This window comes from Malaclemys terrapin, chromosome 7, assembly GCF_027887155.1.
Source record: "Malaclemys terrapin pileata isolate rMalTer1 chromosome 7, rMalTer1.hap1, whole genome shotgun sequence".
In the NCBI taxonomy this organism is placed as follows: domain Eukaryota; kingdom Metazoa; phylum Chordata; order Testudines; family Emydidae; genus Malaclemys; species Malaclemys terrapin.
The window spans coordinates 86,691,275-86,713,078 of NC_071511.1; the positions used below are offsets into that span (position 1 = coordinate 86,691,275).

The 21,804-nt window shown below is 44.1% G+C and overlaps 2 protein-coding genes across 5 annotated transcripts in view; both read left to right on the forward strand.

Annotated features, from left to right (window-relative positions):
• TBATA (thymus, brain and testes associated) overlaps positions 1–15,411 on the forward strand; it is a 30,536-nt gene extending 15,125 nt beyond the window's left edge. For 2 of the 4 annotated variants that reach the window (XM_054036158.1, XM_054036157.1), the window contains exons 3-10: positions 725–972; positions 1,645–1,815; positions 3,852–3,943; positions 5,308–5,472; positions 9,744–9,894; positions 11,009–11,174; positions 11,710–11,759; positions 14,250–15,411. In XM_054036158.1, coding sequence (XP_053892133.1) covers positions 725–972; positions 1,645–1,815; positions 3,852–3,943; positions 5,308–5,472; positions 9,744–9,894; positions 11,009–11,174; positions 11,710–11,759; positions 14,250–14,329 — 1,123 coding nt within the window. In that variant the 3' untranslated portion in view covers positions 14,330–15,411. The remainder of the gene's footprint in view (positions 1–724; positions 973–1,644; positions 1,816–3,851; positions 3,944–5,307; positions 5,473–9,743; positions 9,895–11,008; positions 11,175–11,709; positions 11,760–14,249) is intronic. The other 2 variants (XM_054036159.1, XM_054036160.1) reach the window with 2 other exon arrangements.
• A 5,041-nt stretch (positions 15,412–20,452) lies between these two features.
• The window catches only part of LOC128840495 (microsomal triglyceride transfer protein-like), a 35,310-nt gene continuing 33,958 nt past the window's right edge, over positions 20,453–21,804 (forward strand). The window contains exon 1 of the mRNA XM_054034557.1: positions 20,453–20,954. Coding sequence (XP_053890532.1) covers positions 20,888–20,954 — 67 coding nt within the window. The 5' untranslated portion in view covers positions 20,453–20,887. The remainder of the gene's footprint in view (positions 20,955–21,804) is intronic.

Sequence of the window (21,804 nt, forward strand, 5' to 3'; positions counted from 1 at the left end):
GAGGAGTTTTTGTCAGTCTTGAGAATGTGATCTCAGTGCTTTGGTAAAGTTGAACTTCTAACCTGGCCTGTCTCAACAGATGACAGATTAGGAAGCCATGACTCTGAGTCACCCATCAAAGCTGCCAGCTGGGGCAGTTCTCAGTTGTTTTCATGGGGGTTTCCTCAGAAGGCTCCTTTTTCTGCATGTCAGCAGAAACCCAGGAGTCTGTGTGGGCTTGTTTCTCAGCTTCCATACTCAGGTGAGCTCTTGCTGGCCTGCAGGTAACAACAAAGTGTTCCCATAAATACAGAACGGACCTGTTCAACACACAGCAAACTTTCCTATCAGCTTCTCTTCACTCAGGTATTTCATTCAAGCTGTTTTTCCTCAGTAAATTTGTCTAGAGCATTAAGAGCATTTCAGGTGGGTACAAAATTCAGATCCAAGATTTCCCTTTCTGTAAATGAAACATTCTAACAAAGTCTGCTCCAATGTCAATAAGGGAGAGGATTCCCGCAGTTTGCTGCAATCCCTTGGGATGTGGAGGAAAAGAATAGGTGATGGTGGATCTCTCTGCCTGGTCACAATGGACTTGGGGTGAAATCCCTCAGAGGAAGATAACCTGCACTTGGAATGGACTCTTATTCTGCCTTTCATGAACCGGACTTGTACCTAAGATATAGACATTTTCATAAAATGTGATTGCATGCTGATAAGTGGTTTTCTTCTCTTTTTCTCCAAGAACCAAGTGTATATCTGCTAAGGAGAAGATGGAGATGCTAAGGAGCCCAGCTGCTGGCCCATTCAAAGGAAAAGACATCACAGCATTAGCAGGGAAACTCAAACACGTGGCCCTGAACACGCCACTGCGGTTTAGTATGGAGGCCATGAGACCCCAGTCAAAGAACAACTCTCGCTTTGGCAACCTCAGCCACCATTCCTTCTTCTCACGGCACAACCCCCATCCTCACCGAGTGACCCACATCCAAGGTATGGCCTTAGGATGGGGGGCAGGAAACAGGAATTGAAGGCATTAATGATGTGGCCTTTCTTTGATGAGGAGCAGAGGTCAGATGGGATGGGAGGAAACAGAAAAATCCATGTAATGCTTCAGCACAGGCCTGATTGCAGAGCACAGTGGGATATGAGAAAGTAGTAGAACTCTGACTGCATAATGTTTCTAGAGTAAGGGTTGCCCTGGTGATTCTTCTGAGCAGCAGTGATGATCTGAGACTCCTTAGGTTAATCCCATGCATGTCTTTGCTCCATCCCAGGACCTAGTTCAGAAAATCAGCTACTGCATCATCTGGATAAAATAATCCCAGCTGTGTATTTGCAGTTTAAGAATTTATCCCATGCTTGGCTTCCTGTTTAAAGTTGATAGAGGCGGTAGTGTAATTCATCCAAATTGTATATTCTCTGACTAAATAGAGATCTATAAACAGAGGTGCTTCAGGAATCCATTCAGTATTATTGGGGCAGGGGAGGAAAATTGATCTATGTATGCCACAGCAGAACTCATGCACCTACAGATTTATTATTCAGGCAGAAAGTAACTGTAAATGCTGTGTGTGTTATGCAAGGTGAAAGACACTATTTTCTTGTGTGCTTCTTCCATTGAGTTACTCACTGATATTTGCCTCTTTTCATTTTCTTTTGTAGGCTTAAATGGCGTCCCCATCTGTATGGTTAATGACGGGTGGTCTGTGCTGACCCCTCTGTCACCTCATCCAATGATAAAAGGCCAGCTTTCTACTACCATATTGGGAGTACCAGGGGCTCAGATGCCAATTGGAGATCCACATAGTAATCTGGTCCCCAGGTTAACTGTAGGTTAGTGTGCTGCTCACACACTCAGGTGTGGTAGACTGCTTGATCGGGATGCCCTGTTAGATGGCCTTTTGTCCAATTAAGTGGAATTCCTTAATTAACAGAATTAATCATGCTGTACCTGAAATGGTTCTCAAATGACTTCACTTGTTTTGACTTGCTACAGGACTGGAGGTAGCTCAGGTTTTACTTTAACAAAAGACTCAGCCGGATTATTTTTCCTGCCCCTTTGAGCTGAAGTGGTTTTGAACCAGAGGAACATAATGCCAGGTTTCAGAGACATCATGTATTGCCACACAGCATTGGTGGAAAAACAGCTTTGCCCTGGCAGAAGTCTTCCTGTGGCATACAAAAGCACCATCAGCTTCTCATTTTTACAAGGGCCAGATAGCCCTATTTGAGAACCACTTAATCGCTTGCACGTATCCCAAGCAAGTGGAATTACCATGGCAATTAAGTGATAGATCATGCCATTAAATATCATCATCAGGTTTAAATTGGTTCCTTGCAAACAACCTAATTAACAGTATCTCAAATAAATGGAGTGAGTAATTATTTCCTAATCCTAAAGCCTCTTAGGTTAGAGTAGTGGTTCTCAACCAGGGGTACGCATAGCACTGGGAGTACTCAGAGGTCTTCCTCATCTAGATATTTGCCTAGTTTAGGCAACATAAAAAGCACTAGCAAAGTTAGTACAAACTAAAATTTCATACCGACAGTGACTTGTTTATATTGCTCTATGTTCTATACACTGAAATGTAAGTACAATATTTATATTCCAATTGATTTATTTTATAATTATATCGTAAAAATGAGAAAGTCAGCAATTTTTCAGTAATGGTGTGCTGTGATACTTTTGTATTTTTATGTCTGATTTTCTAAGCAAGTAGTTTTTAAGTGAGGTGAAACTTGGTGGTACACAAGACAAATCAGACTCCTGAAAGGGGTACAGTAGGCTGGAAAGGTTGAGAGCCACTGGGTTAGAGGTGCCTGCTTGTCCTTTCCCATCTTTCAGAGATATCACTGTCAGCAGAGTGCCCCTTTGTTCTGGACTCCTCCCCATTCTCCAGCAGCTTTATTTCTGGCAATATGAAGCCATGGGTTCTCCCTTCACCTGGAAGGCATCAGACCTCAGACACGCACAATGCTTTGGTGTTGCACCAACCGCCTGATACAACAGAATCCAAGGAGGGGGGAGTGTGTCTGATTCTGAACTGCCCATCTTGAGCAATAGGCTGTGGAGCACAGGGCTCTCACCATGATTTTAGTGGTCTCGTTTTTAGCCTTCTGTACCCCCGCAGCCCTGATCCTCCCTGCAGAGCCCAGACAGGAGGTTTTAACGGTGGAAAAGATCAGAGATTTGAGAGATTCTCCCCTCTTCCTTCCCCTCCTCATCCTCTCATCCAGCTCTGCAACAACCCTCCCTCCTGGATGAGCCTCTATCTCCTTCCTGTATTATACTATGACGTTTGCACGTGCATGTTTGTGTTACTTCTAGGGCTGTTCATGGTGTGAAATATGGGAACCTTCCTTTTCACTCACTCTCATACAAAGAGTATCACTGCTCAAGATACAGTACATCCCATAATACATTGTAATGTATCCAGTGGTTGTAGCTACCATTTATTTGCATCTATTTCCATCCAAGCTCTGCAGGGGGACTGTTGGCCTCAGGATGAGACCATGCAAATTCCTTTCCACAGTGAAAATAGGAAGTCATGAATGCCTAGGGGGAGGAATTCAAGGTGTGGTCTATGTTCAGACATATGCAGGGTTTATAAGCAGGGCTGCCGAGAGTGGGTTCGGGCCCCGGTGAAAAAAAATTTTCAGGCCCCCCAGCAAGAGCAGACCGGCTAAACAGGGCCAACGAGAGGGGGAGGAAGCCGGGGAAGCTGGGCCCCAGGCCCCCTTCCGGACCGCTGGGCCCTGGTAATTTGTACTGGCTTCCCCCCACTCCCGTCAGCCTTGTTTATAAGTGCTGTAGGAACTAAGTGGTGCTACTGTACTGAGCTTTCTCACATGTCTCCTCTCTCTCACAGGCTCGTTGTCAGATGCATGGAGAGAAGAACTGAGGCAACTCGCTGCCAGAGTTAGTGCTTCCTCCTCCACTGAAATAGAGCACAAGGAAGTGGTGAGTTTTTCATACTGCGAGCATGACACTTAGGGCTGCTTTGCTATTGAGTGTCATCTAACCAACACCTGGAATGACATAAAGAAATGGAAGGGAGGGAGCAGAAAAAGAGAGTTTTTCATGAGGCTGCTGTATCACTACTGTAGGTCATGTGGCCCATGTCTGTTGGTGACAGCATCAAGACTTGAAGGGTCATGTGGAAATCTATTTTGTAAAGATAGGTAATTTAAAACTACTTATTCCTAATCTAAACAAGTCAAAATGTGCAATGGAATGTGACCCATGCCCAGATCTGGAGATCCCCAGATTTTGAAGGTTGACCAAAATCTGAACCCAGATCCAAATTTTGCAGATGATTTCTTTGCTTTTATAATGTGCTGGATCATGACTTCTGGATCTCTACTATCCCATTCTCTGTGGTGTTTAATATCTGGAGCCAAAATTTGTAGTTTGAGTCTTTAACAACTACACAGAAGGGACCACACCGAAAGGAGAAGTGGGTCAACACTAGTTTTTCACCTCTTGACACATAGGCTCAAATCTACTTTAGGGTACAGATGAAATTGGTTTCAAACTCTTGTAAAAGCACATCACAAAACAATCGCACAACGGCACAACTGTTAATCTCCAGTGGAGGGAGGATCAGGTCCTACAGGATGTTGCAGGTCAAGATTACGGAGCCATGAAAGATCATGGCTGGACACAGTAGAGGTGTTTTAGGTCAGGATCAAAGGACACTGGCAGTGCTGGGGGAGAGGGGGGGGAGGGCAAAGCTAGAATACCAATGCGTATTACAGATCAGGATTGAGGTGCATATGTAGCACTGTGTACAGGAAGTTTACACAACCTCTGCATGCACTGTATCAGCTCCAGTGAGTGCTATCAGTCACTCACTTTCAAGAGCACCAGATTCGGCACCCTGGTTTAGCATTCTTTAATACTAGGACCAGATAATGTCAGTGTTAACTTATAAATGATTATAGCTGCGTAAGGATAGCTATGGGTTTAGATGCAGTGTTTGGGTTTTGACCATTCAGTTGTCTGTCTCTTCTGACAGCAGTAGGTGGTGCACAAGTTTCAATTTTAAATAAAACATTGTTTGCAAAATCAGTGCACAGTTCACAGCTGGAGAGAAACACAGCTCCCAGGTGAACTTTTAGTACCACACAGTAGCTTCACTTTAACAGCAGCGGGTGCATTCATATTTTTTTTGCAACAGCCAAGCACCTCTTTAATGAAGATTTCCCCTTTTGTCACAGCCTTTTTACACTCAGTCTTGTATTAAACATTTTATCTCCTGTGCAACCCCTGTCCCACTCTCCGCCGTCTAATCAGAAAGCATGCGTGCATTTGCATTTTAACAGGCGGAAGAGCCCCGGAGAGCAACACAGTACTCAGCAGAAACTGGGCGCCTCATCCCACCTTCTTCTCGGGCAACAGCCCACCATACATCCCAACAGTTGTGCCGGAATAATGCGAAGAACAAAGGCAAAGATGCTGCCCTGTCTTTCCAGGACCAAGAGCTGGTAGTAAGTAGAAAGAGTAGCTACACCTGGTACTTCCTGCTGCTCACTTCCTCTGTGTGACTGTTTTTCCTTTAGGACTGTCGCAGTGTAGGTACACTCCATCCCGTGTGCCAGGTCAGGTATGGAAAAAAACTGTATAGCACCCCATTAGGTCCTGTGTTCATGACTCTGACTAGAAAACATGGTACTACAGCCTAGTGGCTGGAGTCAGTAAAGCAGGGCAGCTTGGCCTAATGGCCAGAATCAATAAAGTAACCCACCTCAGTGGGACTGCATGGCCGATTGGCCCGTTGGGGGAGTGGGGCGCCACTTTGGGGTGTGTGGCGTGATACCTCTCCAGCGTATCATCAAGGATCTACAAACTATCTTGAAGGACGATCCCTCACTCTCCCAGATCTTGGGAGAGGCCAGTCCTCTCTTACAGATTTGCTTCAGGTTGCCCCAACCTGAAGCAAATACTCACCAGCAACCACCCACCACACAACAAAAACACTACCCCAGGAACAACAAAGAGTCTGGTGGCACCTTAAAGACTAACAGATTTATTTGGGCATAAGCTTTCGTGAGTAAAAACCTCACTTCTTCGGATGCATAGAGTGAAAGCTACAGATGCAGGCATTATATACAGACACATGGAGAGCAGGGAGTTACTTCACAAGTGGCGAACCAGTGTTGACAAGGCCAATTCAATCAGGGTGGATGTAGTCCACTCCCAATAATAGATGAGGAGGTGTCAATTCCAGGAGAGGAAAAGCTGCTTCTGTAGTGAGCCAGCCACTCCCAATCCCTATTCAAGCCCAGATTAATGGTGTTGAATTTGCAAATGAATTTTAGTTCTGCTGTTTCTCTTTGAAGTCTGTTTCTGAAGTTTTTTTGTTCAATGACAGTGACTTTTAAATCTGTGATAGAATGACCAGGGAGATTGAAGTGTTCACTTACTGGCTTGTGTATGTTACCATTCCTGATGTCCGATTTGTGTCCATTTATTCTTTTGCGGAGGGACTGTCCGGTTTGGCCAATGTACATGGCAGAGGGGCATTGCTGGCACATGATGGCATATATGACATTAGTGGATGTGCAGGTGAATGAGCCCCTGATGGTGTGGCTGATGTGGTTGGGTCCTCTGATGCTGTTGCCAGAGTAGATATGGGGACAGAGTAGGCAACGAGGTTTGCTACAGGGATAGGTTCCTGGGTTGGTGTTTCTGTGGTGTGGTGTGTAGTTGCTGGTGAGTATTTGCTTCAGGTTGGGGGGTTGTCTGTAAGCAAGGACTGGCCTGCCTCCCAAGGTCTGTGAGAGTGAGGGATCATTTTCCAGGATAGGTTGTAGGTCGTGGATAATGCGCTGGAGAGGTTTTAGCTGGGGGCTGTATGTGATGGCCAGTGGTGTTCTGTTATTGTCCTTGTTGGGCCTGTCCTGTAGTAGGTGATTTCTGGGTACCCGTCTTGCTCTGTCAATCTGTTTCCTCACTTCCCCAGGTGGGTATTGTATTTTACGAATGCTTGATAAAGATCTTGTAGGTGTTTGTCTCTGTCTGAGGGGTTGGAGCAAATTCGGTTGTATCTTAGGGCTTGGCTGTAGACAATGGATCGTATGATGTGTCTTGGATGGAAGCTGAAGGCATGTAGGTACGTATAGCGGTCAGTAGGTTTCCGGTATAAGGTGGTGTTTATGTGACCATCACTTATTTGTACTGTAGTGTCCAGGAAGTGGATCTCTTGTGTGGACTGGTCCAGGCTGAGGTTGATGGTGGGGTGGAAATTGTTGAAGTCCAGGTGGAATTCTTCAAGGGCCTCCTTTCCGTGGGTCCATATGATGAAGATGTCATCAATGTAGCGCAAGTAGAGGAGGGGCACTAGGGGACGAGAGCTGAGGAAGCGTTGTTCTAAGTCAGCCATAAAAATGTTGGCATACTGTGGGGCCATGCGGGTACCCATAGCAGTGCCACTGACTTGAAGGTATAAGTTGTCCCCAAATCTGAAGTGGTTGTGGGTGAGGACAAAGTCACAAAGCTCAGCCACCAGGCTTGCTGTGGCCTCATCAGGGATACTGTTCCTGACAGCTTGTAGTCCATCCTCATGTGGAATATTGGTATAAAGTGCTTCTACCCCAGGAACCTATCCTTGCAACAAAGCCCGTTGCCAACTCTGTCCACATATCTATTCAAGGACACCATCATAGGACCTAATCACATCAGCCACACCATCCGGGGTTCATTCACCTGCACATTTACCAATGTGATATATGCCAGCAATGTCCCCTGCCATGTAAATTGGCTAAAGTGGACAGTCTCTATGCAAAAGAATAAATGGACACAAATCAGACGTCAAGAATTATAACATTCAAAAACCAATCGGAGAACACTTCAACCTCCTGGACACTCAATTACAGACCTAAAAGTCGCAATTCTTCAACAATAAAAACTTCAAAAACAGACTCTAACGAGAAACTGCAGAACTGGAATTAATCTGCAAACTGGACACCATTAAATTAGGCTTGCAGAAAGACTAGGAGTGGATGGGTCATTATACAAACTAAAAACTATTTCTCCATGCTAATTTTCCCCCTCCTGTTACTCACATCTTCTTGTCAACTGTTTGAAATGGGCCACCCTGATTATCACTACAAAATTTTTTTCTCCTGCTGATAATAGCCCACCTTAACTGATTAGTTAGAGTTGGTATGGCAACTCACATTTTTTCATGTTCTCTGTGTGTGTGTGTGTATATATATATATATATATATATATATATATATATATATATATATATATATATATATATATATATATATATAATCTTCCTACTGTATTTTCCACTGCATGCATCTGATGAAGTGGGTTTTAGCCCACAAAAGCTTATGCCCAAATAAATTTGATAGTCTCTAAGGTGCCACAAGTACTCCTCGTTCCTTTTACTGTTAAAACTATGTGCCTTATTTCTAACTTGAATTGGTCTGGCTTCAACTTCTAGCCCTTGATTCTTGTTCTGCCTTTCTCTGTTATATTAAAATACCACTTAATCCCTGGTGTTTTCTCCCCATGAAGGTACTTGTACATTGTAATCAAGTCATTGCTCAATAGTCTTTTAGATAAACTAAACAGATTGAGCTCTTAGAGATATTTTCCCTAACGTTCAAATAATTTTGTGGGTCTTTTCTGCACCCGCTTGAATTTTTCAACATCTTTTTAAAAATGTGGCCACCATAACTGGATGCAGTATTCTAATATCAGTCTTACCAATGTCATATGCAGAGGTAAAAATCACTTCCCTAGTCCTACTCACTATTCCCCTGTTTATACATCCAAAGACCATATTAGCCATTCTTTTGTTCCTAGATGTAGGACTTCATCTTTGGCTGAAAAAAATTGATATTTACTTCGAGATCATTAATAAAAATGTTGACTGATGACAGGCTGTAGTGGGCAGGGAATAGAGGACTGACATGTGTAAACAATGGGAAGGGAATAAATACTGCTCTTGTAGGAGTCATTTCCTTCCTCCCTCCCTGATACAAGTTTATTAACTAGAAGTCGGTTTGTTTCCCACATCTTGGATTTGATATTGTTTTGTTTTTAAAGGGTGAAGTGACAGTAGACAGCACCAGGTTAATTCAGCTGCCTGAAAGGGGTACTAAGAAGAGATATTCATGAGAATCTGCAGCAGTGCCCAAGAAACATTTTGAAATTCATCTCCTCTGTAGGCTGGGAGGAGAATGAGAAGTTCCAGTTTAGCATGTATAGCAAGTGTGACTAGGCCTGCCCCTGATTTGCTAACTATAGGCACAATAGATAGAGGGAAACAAGAGATGGTGAAAAAACACAACACAGAACATGGAGACATCAGTTCACTCCCACTCTTATGTGGTGCGTTTGAGTGCCTGTATACAGGGACACTGGTCAGGAAGGGGTGAGATGCAGTGCAACAGAAGATCCAATGTCCTAACAAGTTTAATCCAATTTAAACACTGACTCAGTGATCAGGGCCTTACCCTAGTCTCTGTTGGGGTGGAGAGGGGGATATCTACCCTTGCACAGTAGGCTTTGATAGATCATCCTCTACTTCTATTATATTTTCAAATGTGTAGGTTAGACCCTGGGCAGGGAACAGTAACTCAAAACTGAAAGACAAAGTCCATACCTGTACGGTGTCTAGATAAGCAAGGTGCCTGTGTATTCATACCCTAATGACCTCCTGTTTGTCTGTTCCAGGTACAATCGGTGTCACTCTGACCTGATCATGCTGTCACTTTCTACTTTGCTCTTCTGCCAACAGATTTTGGAGCTGCTGTGTCAGATCCTGCAGACAGATTCTTTGTCGGCTATTCAGCAATGGCTGCTCACAGCTGGTCAGAGGGGTGAGGAGAACCTGGAACCTCAACTTGGTGCCTGGGCAAGAGGAATAGACACCCACTTCTATTCTCAGAGTTTGGCACCCTGATTATCTCTATTTCAGCAACCACAAGTTTATTCCCAATACACACTTTACAGCCTTTCAGATCAACCTGAGTTTGTGGAGTACACATTTTTCTATGAGGGAAAAGTTGCGTCTGGAGGAAAGATTTCTTCGTATAGGATCTGTTAGTTCTTCACCAGTTACTGCAAACCAGGTCATTAGAAAACCCTAAGGATATGAATTTTGCTTGGTGTTCAAGGACTCAGACGCCGGTGATGGGATTGGTATAGAATCTGGACAGATGGATGGCGTACATGGCTTTCTAAAAATTGTCTCTCTCTAGTCAGTTTTTTCTTCATTCTATCTTTCCTGCCAGTGATTATCTTTTGGGTGTCACTGACTGTTATTAAATATGGCCCAGCATTAGAGTAAAGGACTGTTTCTATGTAAAAGCTGTAGGCCAAAATTTTCAAAGTAAGGCTTCTAAATCAATGACCTGATTTCCACACGTGCTGAGGACCATTGACCTCAATGGGGGCTTCAGGTGCTTAGTACCAGTGAAAGTCAAATCACTTATTTATCTGCTTAAATATGACTTCAGAGGCCTAGCTTCAGGCTTTTATGTTTGGATGTTTTGCTTCTGCGTTACAGGCTGCAGCTGAAGGAGGTGCTGCTGCTGAATTCAGGCTTCACTATTGAGTTCCAATATAAAAATGCAGCTGTAGGAAGATAAATATTGTTGGTCAGATTGTATTTGTTGTATTCGTTTTAAGGGTATTTGCTCTGGGTGTGTTCCAGTTGAGTTGGGGAAATCCCTATTTCCACAAAAAGGAAATAGTAGGAGCTAGAGTGACTCTTCTATCTTAGGTAGCACTGTAGCTCGTGTCTCCATGGACCTGTATTGCAGCAAGAGACCATTACACATACCACTCGCCCAAGAACAGGCTATCACTGGAGTCTTGCTGTACTTCTGATTGATCAACTTCTCTCTGCTCTGCTTGAGTACATACAGAAAGTGACAGAATCCAGGGCATAGGGAAATCATTTTATGACATTCACATGTTTCCAGATTGGAATCTCTCTCTCTCTCTTAACAGGTGAGATATTGTTTCTTCTGCTGCCTACTTGTCTTCCTCTCATTACAGAAAAGGATCTTGTTATGAAGATGTTGCAGACTGCAACTGCCAACCTACAACTGGAGCCCCAATCCTTGAGCACAAGCATGGACAAGAGGCTTCAGTCCCAGATGTCCCAGACTGCAGTGGGCCTGTCCTCCAGAGGGCAACACTTGGGAAGGAATCATGCAGCCAGGTTCTTTCACAAAAACTATTCAATTGAATGTTCACAGTGTGACAGAACTGAAACATTTCACTTACTGAGGGCTGGAGACATGTTGGATACATTAGTTTGCATATACAGCAGCAAGAAGAGAGAGAGAGAGATTCATCAAACAAGCAATAAAACTGATTTTGTCCACCTACTTAGCTCCCCTCTCCCCATTTCAACTGGTTTAACTGAGGGCCTGATCCAAAGCCCATTTAAGTCAATGGCATGGCTTGCAGACGTTGTTCAATGGGAGCCCATTGTTTCAGTAGCACATGGGTCAGAGATTAAGGTGAACTGGTAAAATTGTGCAGAGGCTTGGATTTCAGTACCTGTATGTGGACTTCCACTCAATAGCATGAGCAGAGGAACTAGAAAATAAAAATACACATAAACACAGGAAGTGAATGGCAAAGTGGCAGACTAATGCAACCTTTCATTTTCATGACTACCAGGTTTATTCAAAATTTAGAATTTTAGATTTAGAAAAATACTTAGTTTTCTCTGCATTTCTTTATAACAGATTGTCTCAGAGTCAGAAGCAAGAACCTATTCCAGCGGAAGATAAGCCAGGTAAAAATATTATATTAAATAAATACAAAGTATTTATTACATACTCCCTTTGAATCCAAGGGTCTTAAGACATTTTATAAACATTAATTAATTAAGCAGCAATAGACCTTTGAGGTAGGGAAGTATTTTACTCATTTTATGGGTGATGCCTTAGAGGAGTTAAGTGATTTCCCAAGAGTCACACAGTGAGCTATTGGCAGAGCTAAGAATAGAAACAAAGAGGTCCTGGCCCCGAGACCAATGCTCTAACCACTTGATCAGACTTTCTGAACATTCACACCTTACTATGAGTGTAAGAATATACTACAGATAGACAAATAAATGACAGCAAATTCCTTGCAGGCTATATTTTGGTAACACAGAGCAGGAGTTCAGATAGCCTTTTTGTGGTTGCCTCTGATTGAACAGTAATGCATGCACTGTGAAAGAATCATAGAATATTAGGGTTGGAAGGGACCTCAGGAGGTCATCTAGTCCAACCCCTGCTCAAAGCAGGACCAATCTCCAACTAAATCATCCCAGCCAGGGCTTTGTCAAGCCTGACCTTAAAAACCTCTAAGGAAGGAGATTCCACCACCTCCCTCGGTAACCCATTCCAGTGCTTCACCACCCTCCTAGTGAAAAGTTTTTCCTAATATTCAACCTAAACCTCCTCCACTGCAACTTGAGACCATTACTCCTTGTTCTGTCATCTGGTACCACTGAGAACAATCTAGATCCATCCTCTTTGGAACCCCCTTTCAGGTAGTTGAAAGCAGCTATCAAATCCCCCCTCATTCTTCTCTTCTGCAGACTAAACAATCCCACTTGCCTCAGCCTCTACTCATAAGTCATGTGCTCCAGCCCCCTAATCATTTTTGTTGCCCTCCTCTGGGCTCTTTCCAATTTTTCCACATCCTTCTTGTAGTGTGGGGCCCAAAACTGATAGTACTCCAGATGAGGCCTCACCAATGTCAAATAGAGGGGAATGATCATATCCCTTGATCTGCTGGCAATGCCCCTACTTATACAGCCCAAAATGCCATTAGCACACTGTCGACTCATAACCAGTTTGTCCACTGTAGCCCCGAGATCCTTTTCTGCAGAACTGCTGCCTAGCCATTTGGTCCCTAGTCTGTAGCAGTGCATGGGATTCTTCCGTCCTAAGTGCAGGACTCTGCACTTGTCCTGGTTGAACCTCATCAGATTTCTTTTGGCCCAATCTTCTAATTTGCCTAGGTCCCTCTGTATCCTATCCCTACCCTCCAGCATATCTACCACTCCTCCCAGTTTAATATCATCTGCAAACTTGTTGAGGGTGCAGTCCACACCATCTTCCAGATCATTAATGAAAGTTTTCAGTCTGGCTGGGATTTGGGCATGGGATCAGGATAGAATTTCATCCTTAGTTTTTCTGTGAAAATTCTGCTAAGTGAATAAGAAGATTTTGCCCAATCATAAATCCCTGCCGGTAGAAATAAGTAAACTAGATTTTTAAAGAGTAATATATGTTGCGACTTGCCATTCTCCTGAGCTCCAGTTTAAAAAAAAAAAAAAAAAAAAAAAACTGTATTCAAATCCAAATAAGCAAACCTGGCACTTCCTCCAAAGTTCAGTTATTCCAAGTCTTGGCGTTTATCAAAATGAACTCTGCTATGGGCAATTTTTGTCTCTCTTTTCTAGCTAAATAAAGTGTATTGTTATAACCACCCAAAACAGTGGGAAACATTTTCAAAAACTCTTGAGACTTACAAGCCTACATCCCATTTTCAAAAGTGATTTAGGCACTTAGACACAGACTACATCTCTTAGATCCAGATTTTTATAGGTATTTAGATGCTTTAAGATGCAAATAAGCACCCAGTTGGAATTTTAAAAGTTACGAAGTACCTAACTCCCATTGATTTCAATTGGAGATAGGCACCTAGTAGGATTTTCAAAAGCCCCTACACACCTATCTACTTTTGTAGGTGCCTAAAATCTTTAAAAATATGGCCTTTGGGCTCTGAAAATGTTATCCATATGGGTGAGGAGTTAGCTACTCTGTGTGATTATAACTGGTGTTGACCCACATCAACATAGGCACCGACTCCATGGGTGCTCTGGGGCTGCAACACCCATGGGGAAAAATTAGTGGGTGGTTAGCACCCACAGGCAGCCAAGCTCCTCTCACCCCCCGCCCCACCTCCTCCTCCTCCGAGTGTGCCGCGTTCCCACTCCTCCACCTACCTTCCAGTGCTTCCCGCCCAGCCACCACCAAACAGCTGTTTGACAATGTTAACAAGCTCCTGGAGGGAGAGGAGCGGGAATGTGGCACACTCAGGGGAGGAGGTGCGGAAGAGGCGGGTCCAGGGCGCGGATTTGGGGAAGGGGTTGGAATGGGGGCGGGGAAGGACATGACAGGGGCAGGGCCTCATGGAAGGGGTGGAGGGGCAGTCGAGCACCCACAGGAAAGAGGGGAAGTGGGCACCTATGCACATTGACCCATCCCAAATTATTTTTCATTTTCAGTGCATATGGGTACTGCAGAAGTTCTCCAGTTCCATTTATCCCAGGATGGAAAGCAGAACCAGCCAGATCCACCCAATTAAGATGGAATAGTCTCTCATTCCTGATGGAAGAACCTCAAGCACATTTCCTGCTATAGCTGCAGTGTTTTACTCTCATTACTCACCTAGTGAAAAAGTGTTCTGTAGAGTACATGAAAAGGCATGCAATATCCAGTATCACCTAATCTCTCTCTTCACTTTGACATCGTATGTTGAGAAATTTAAACAGAATTTGTTTAATGACTGTGCCATAGACATTAAGTCATACTGTAAAATGGGTCTCTGAAATTCCGAACATCCCCATAGCTGTAGATGCTTAAAGTACTGCTTCTGCGATGATCTGGCTGGGTATTCGGTTCAATATGCAGAATCACAAAGAGAATGTGGCTGTTTTTTTTCCCAGTGATCTCAGATGCAGAAGGTGCATGGCCCATGGGCTAGGTTGACTCGCTGATTGAAAGATTGGCCATTAAACATTTCAGTCCTTCCTCTTAGATCCCATGGGTAGCGTTGAGCAATTGCTCACCATTCCAAAGGACTCAAATCAGTCCTATCAGTGCTTCTTTAAAGCCACTGGAGGAGACAGAGCCATTCTGGGTGGTAGAGTCATCGATATACTAGTGATTCTCAGCTCTTTGGCTCCTTTTCACTGAACACAGCTGCTGCCTCATTACTTTCCCACTACATGCCAGGAGGTAGCAATCTGGATGAAGAAGAACTGGTTGGAATTCAATCCAAATAAGAGAGAAGTGATGTTTGTTCAGAGAGGCATTGAGAGGATTGGGTGGAAACACCACCTATGGAGGATGTATGTTTGCATTCTGGCAAAATAGCTCACAGCTGCTTGATCTTACTAGATCCATCACTGCTGCTCTTGATTTCTCAGGTAGCAGTGGTGGCCTGCAATTCCTTTTGTCATAAATGGCTGTATGATTTTTCTTCTAATGTGGGCCTTAGAATAATCTTCCATGTCTTTGTCTTCGCCAGGCTTGGTTACTGAAATGTGCAAATTTCTTTGGCAAAGACATCATTGCATATCAATTACTTGTATAAAGAATGTATGACTCCTAGTATTTGCCTGTGGTCCCTTTAGGAATAAACTATCTGCTTGTGTAGCCAGCTGATCTCTGACTCCTGCCACTCTGATCAGTTTAAAGCGTGTGGAAGAAGCAGAGCAGAGTACAGCACTGCAGACTGACTGCAGTGGCCCTAGCGCTGTTACAGAGCAGAAACTGGAGATGTTGAGAGGCTTAATTAGGGTTTCTGAAGTGCTTTGGTGAAAGGTGCCATAACACTGTAATGTTGTATTCCCTTTTCATGTTGCCACTGAGATTTCAAATTACTGCAAGCATTTGCACCAGAATATCATGGAAATCGGAGGTTCTTGCCACAGAGCTTCTGTCCAGTCGGCCACAGAACCAAACAAGAAAGTAAGCTGGGTCTGGTACTTTATGCACATGCAGAGAATTCAATAGCAAGCTGCACATTAACAAGTTGAGGTGCTTTATGGTGTCCACACATCTCTTCAATGCAACTCTATTTCTTAATAAAAGTAGCGTTCCAAATCAGAATCACGTTAAGTTGGCTTTTCTGGAAACAGAAGAGCAAATCTACAAAGGAATACAATAGTACTGCATGTAACACCTACACAATACCAAGTCAATCTAGTGCCCAGTACTATAAAGGTATGAGACATTGAACTTCTACAGTCCAAAGCCCATAGACCAAACCATTAGAATCCTCTGCCCCACAAACCATTAAGTCCAGTCTCCAACCACATTGTTCATGTGGGTGCGTGTATGCACCAAAGTGATTGCTGGTATGTAATACGTTTCCTTGCCTCAAACACTGGTTACATGGAAATGAATAGGCATCCTACACCTGGCTGTGTGCTAAAACAGCTTCTGAGTGCACTAAGTGACTCCGAACTTGGTGCAGAAAAGGACAATGCTTCTGAGAGGAATGGGGGCTGATGGGAGATGAGACAATTGCATGACCATCTGTGATGGGGCTGGGACTCACCACCTGGCACCTCCTACTGGTTGTCTCGGGTATTAGCTCTGTCCAGTGGAGTGCCCCCTCCTGGTGGTGTCCCGTCCATCATCTTGCCCTCGGTTGGCGTGTCTGGACCCGCGTTGCTCCCAAGTTCATGGCATCCTCTTCGAGCCACTGCCCTCCAGCAGTGCCCCTTAGTCCATCCTCGCCCCCTTCCGGGGTGGGGGATCAATCAGCTGCCTCTCTGCGTCCGGGCCGATGTGGCCAACTGCACCCTCAAAGTCACTCCCCTCCTGGCAGGGGGTTGGTGCAGCTCTAGATGGCTACTCTGTCGGCCAGGTGCAAGGCAAGGGAGATGGGGGGGACCCAGGCCCGCCCACTACTCTGGGTCCCAAACCCAGGGACCCTCTAGTGGCAGCCATCCTGCCCTCCTTCTCTCCCTCTGTCTGTCCACGTCCCTGGGCTGCTTCCCCTTTGACCCCTTACAGCAGCTAGGCCCTTCCCTTCAGGGCCTGCAGCCTGACAGACACCGGGTCGGAGTTACCCTCTGCTCCCCCGGGCCTGCCCAGCACTGTGCTGTCCTGGGTGCTAGTCTCCCAGCCTGGAGACAGACCTTCCCCTGTCGAAGGCCTGGGACAGACTGCCTGCTCCTGTCCTGAGCAGCCTTCTTATAGGGCTGAGCCTGGCCCTGATTGGCTGCCTCCAATCTGGGCCCTGATTGGCTCCCTGTCTGCACAGACCCACTGCAGCCAAAATTCAGAGAGTGGGGCAGCCGCCCCCCTACACTATCCATTCCATGAAGCAAGCTAAGCGCCATTACACCTTACTGTGAAAGATCAGAATTGGGATTTTAACGATCTCTTGTTATTTAAAAGTGGTTTGCCAGCAGAGCTAGGCATAAGCAGACTAAGCAATTGCTCGGGGCCCTGAGCGGCTCAAGGGGGACCCTGTGTCAAGGTTCCTTCCCCACTCTGAACTTTAGGGTACAGATGTGGGGGACCTGCATGAGAAGCTCTAAGCTCAATTAACAGCTTAGATCTGGTCTGGCTGCCACCACTCCCAAGCACTAATTCCCTTCCCTGGGTAGCCTTGAGAGACTCTTCACCAATTCCCTGGTGAACACAGATCCAACCCCTTGGATCTTAAAACAAGGAGAAATTAACCATCCCCCCTCATTTCCCCCACCAATTCCTGGTGGATCCAGATCCAACCCCCTTGGATCTAAAAACAAGGAAAAATCAATCAGGTACTAAGAAAAAGGCTTTTAATTAAAGAAAAGAAAAGAAAAGAAAAGAAAAAGAAAACCCTCTGGGAGAGATTAGCATACCAGCTACTCTCACAGACAACAGATTCCAAACACAGAGGATGTTTCCCTGGGCAAAAACTTAGTTACACAAAAAAAATACCCAAATACCCAATTTGACTATTCCTCTAATTGCACAAGCCAGGTTACAAAGAAATAAACATAAACCTATTTATTTCCTTCACTAATACTCACTACTTAATAAGAGGCTGAATTCTGGAGCTTTTCCCTCCGGTCAAAAGTGAAACTCTGACCCAGACAAAGGGAACTTCCCTCCTTCCTTTTGAACCATCTTGTCCTCCCATTGGTTCCTCTGGTCAGGTATCAGCTAGGCTAGGTGAACTTCTTAACCCTTTACAGGTAAAAGAGGCATTAACCCTTAACTATCTGTTTATGACACCCTGTATTCACTTTTTAGTATGTGTTGAGGGGCAAAATATTCCTGCTTAGGGCCCCTAATAGGCTAGCACCACCTCTGTAATAATTGCCAGACTTGTTACTTTGCACATACATGTCACCTTCCTGAGTAGCTCAAAGTGCTCTGCAAAACTTCAAAACACCCTTGTGAGATGGGTGAGTTTTATGCCATTTTACAGGAAGGGAAACTCCGTCTCACAGAGATTAAGACCTTGTGTACACTGAGCTTTTAGCTACCAGTTTCAAAACCAGGGTAAGCTGCAAATTGCATTGCACCAATGTAAACTGTGCATGCACTATGGATTTGCACTAGTGCAGCTACACCAATGGCTAAAGTCCCAATATAGGCAAGACCTAAATAACTAGCTCAGTAAGTCAGTGGCAGAGCCAGGAATAATGCCATGGAGTAGGATTCAGTAGGACTAAAGTCCTATTTTGTATATGGGCAATCTGTGGGGAAATGGGCATGACCAGTTCATCACCCCATAATCTATGTTCATATACTCAAGGCCAGAAGGGACCACTAGGATCATCTAGACTGGCCTGTAGAACACAGAACTAATTCCTAGAGCAGATCTTTTAGAAAAACATCCAATCTTGATTTTAAAATTGTCAGTGACTGAGAATCCACCCCAACCATTGGTAAATGGTTCCAATTGCTAATCATCATAGAAACAGAGGGCGGGAAGGGACCCAAGAAGTCATCAAATCCAGCCCCTTCCCCCCATGCCATGGCAGGACCAAGTAAACCTAGACCGCCCCTGAGCGGTGTTTGTCCAACCCCCTTTCAAAAACTTCCAATGATGGGGATTCCCCAACCTCCCTTGGAAGCCTATACCAGAACTCAACTACCCTTGCATAGTGAGTTTTTATTAATATCTAGCCTAATCTATAGTAAGGGAGATTTAAGCCTATTACTACTTGGCCTACCTTCAGCAAACATTGAGAACAACTAGTTTTTATGATGGTTCATCTGAGGACAGGCTTTTTTTCTAAATCTTTTATAATTTTTGTGGCTTTTCTCTGTACTTTCCCCAATTTGTCCATATCTTTCCTAACACATGGCACCCAGAACTGGACACAGTACACCCGTGCCAACTAAAGTGGGACATGTTAAGAGTTTGTAAATAAATTAGGTCAAACCTTTCTTCACAAAATTCCTGTTAGAGCTCTTGTTTTCCCTCCTTTCCCTGGCTGTGCCATACTTCCTTCCCCTGCCAACACATTTGTCTGAAATGTAAGACCCTGTGAAATGCGAGGCACACAGCACTTGGTATAGTCAGACACAGGCTCCTGAGGGAGAGGGCAAGTGGGACAGCAGGAGCAATGGGGCTGGTAAGTGAGTGTCCTTTGATCTCAAGCCAAATCCCTAACACACTGCAAGATGCATTCTTTAGTTATCTTTCCTCTTCAGAGGTCATTACTCTCTCTACATACAAATCTCTCCCAAAAACCCATTTCAGTTGTGACTCAGAGATGCAAACTGATTAAGGCCCTTCTGAATTGGGTGCTTGGAGATTAGACATCATACAAAAATATTTCATTGTGTTATTAAAACATTATGGTTGGAATTTTCATAGGAGATCTAAGGGACTTAGACACCCAATTTCTACTGACTTAGGCTCAGTTTACATCACAGCATTTGTAATCTAGCATGGCCAGTTACCTTACAACCTATCATATGTTGTCGATCACAGTTCCCCAGCCTTTTGATTATGTGTTTGTCTATTATAAACTCTGCCTGGCGAAGGACATTCCTCTTTCTGTGCTTGGAGAGCACCTAGCACAGGGGTAGGCAACCTCTGGCACACATGCCGAAGGTGGCACGCGAGCTGATTTTCAGTGGCATTCACACTGCCTGGGTCCTGGCCACCGGTCCGAGGGGGCTCTGCATTTTAATTTAATTTTAAATTAAGCTTCTTAAACATTTTAAAAACCTTTGTTACTTTACATACAACAATAGTTTAGTTATATATTATAGACTTATAGAAAGAGACCTTATAAAAACATTAAAATGTATTACTGGCATGCGAAACCTTAAATTAGAGTGAATAAATGAAGACTCGGCACACCACTTCTGACAGGTGCTGTTCTCCTTACCCTAATGCCCTGCTTTTCCGAATTATTTCCTTCTGAAACAGATTACAATTCTGATCATCTTTCACGGACACTTGGTGAAGTGCTGTGATAGAGGCCTGAGATTAATTGAAAGCTTGCATTCGTGTGTGTCTGTGTGTGTGTATGTGTTTTATTCAATAAGCTTCATTCACAGAGCCCAGCTTTCTTATTCCTCTCCAGCCTGGCCCTTTAAGTAACCTGATCCTAGAGGCTGGAACTCCTCAGCCCCTGAAAAGGGAAGGAAGAGGGATGATTCTGCTGCTGCTTTTTGGCCACTTTCTTGTCAATTTTCCTTCCTTTCTTTCCCATTTCTTTCTGGTACAGAGGGGGGAGTGGCTAGGAGCCGAGAGCGGGTATGTTTCAGGGGACAGAGCCTCTCTTCTGAACCCCCAGGCAGATTCAGCAGGGCAGACTCTAGACTGTTGCCTTTTCTCCACCCAGAAATCAATTTTGCAGGTTTTTTTGATTTCCTTGTTGCAGGCTTTGGCAAATCCAAATGATTTCCAAACCTTTTATTTCTTTTGCTGCTGTGGCTGCTGCTGCTGGGGGTTGGAGCAAGAGATTAATGATTTGCTTCTCCTTCAATGTGTAATTCAGGGATAGGGAAAAGGTCAGGCCTGGTCAGCTGACATTGTGAATCCTGTCAATTCTGGCCACTCTGGAGGGGGGTTGTTGTATTTTCCTCCTGCCCTGCTTCCTGCCCTGTCTTTTCTTTAGCCTTCTCCTCGTTCCCTAGCACTCTGTTTTGCTCACACACAATCCCCACCATGAATTCACAAGCGGCTTCAGGACACATCTGGCTGATTTTCTTTTTCTTTACCAGCTCAGCAAAAGGTAAGTGACTTTGCACTTCAGCTTCTGAAATAACATGAATGGGAAAGTATCCTGTGGACCTGAGAAACAGGATGCTTGTCACACCTTACACAAAACTCTGTATAATACCTAGTGCTTACTGGAATTCTAGATCTCAAAATTATAGTCCCACAGTCAAAGAAGGGAAGTAGAAGGAAAGCTCTGAAAATGCTCAGATTTCTAATCTCTTTATGAAAATGTATTAGCATAACAAGTAACAACAGCTTGTGCATCTCCAGAATTCAGGGACAGGTGGCTGGCTATAACTTAGTTTCAGGCTTCGTGATTAGAAGCTTCTCTCTGGGTGCCTGGAAATACAGGAATACTGGCCTTTCAAGATTCAACTTCATGTAAAAGAGCCAGCACCAGTTACCTCTGATACACAGAGAATGGTTTAAAGAATTCAGCTAGATTTACACCTATGTATCCCTGGATCTACTATGGAGTTTTCCTTTCATGGAGACTTTGGCATCCTTTGGGGAGAGTTTTAAAACCTGTTTTCCTGGTCATTATAAAGGATCAGATGACAGAATTCCAAAACATTTCGGTAACCTACTACATTCACAATGAATTGGAAGAATAGTAGGTCCTTTTGAGAATTTCAAACACAACTGTATCTTTAGATAATGGATTGAACGGATTATTCCTCATGGCAAAAGCAAACACAAAAATCAGAGTCAATCTTTAAGTATATACAAAGTATAAAATACACAAAAAGATTGATCTCAGATAATTCTAGACATAGTACGTAAAATGAAAAATTAAAGAATACTAAGGCTGAGGTAGAAAAACAAAGACATTCTGAGGCAAGGCCTCTCCAGCATCTTTATCC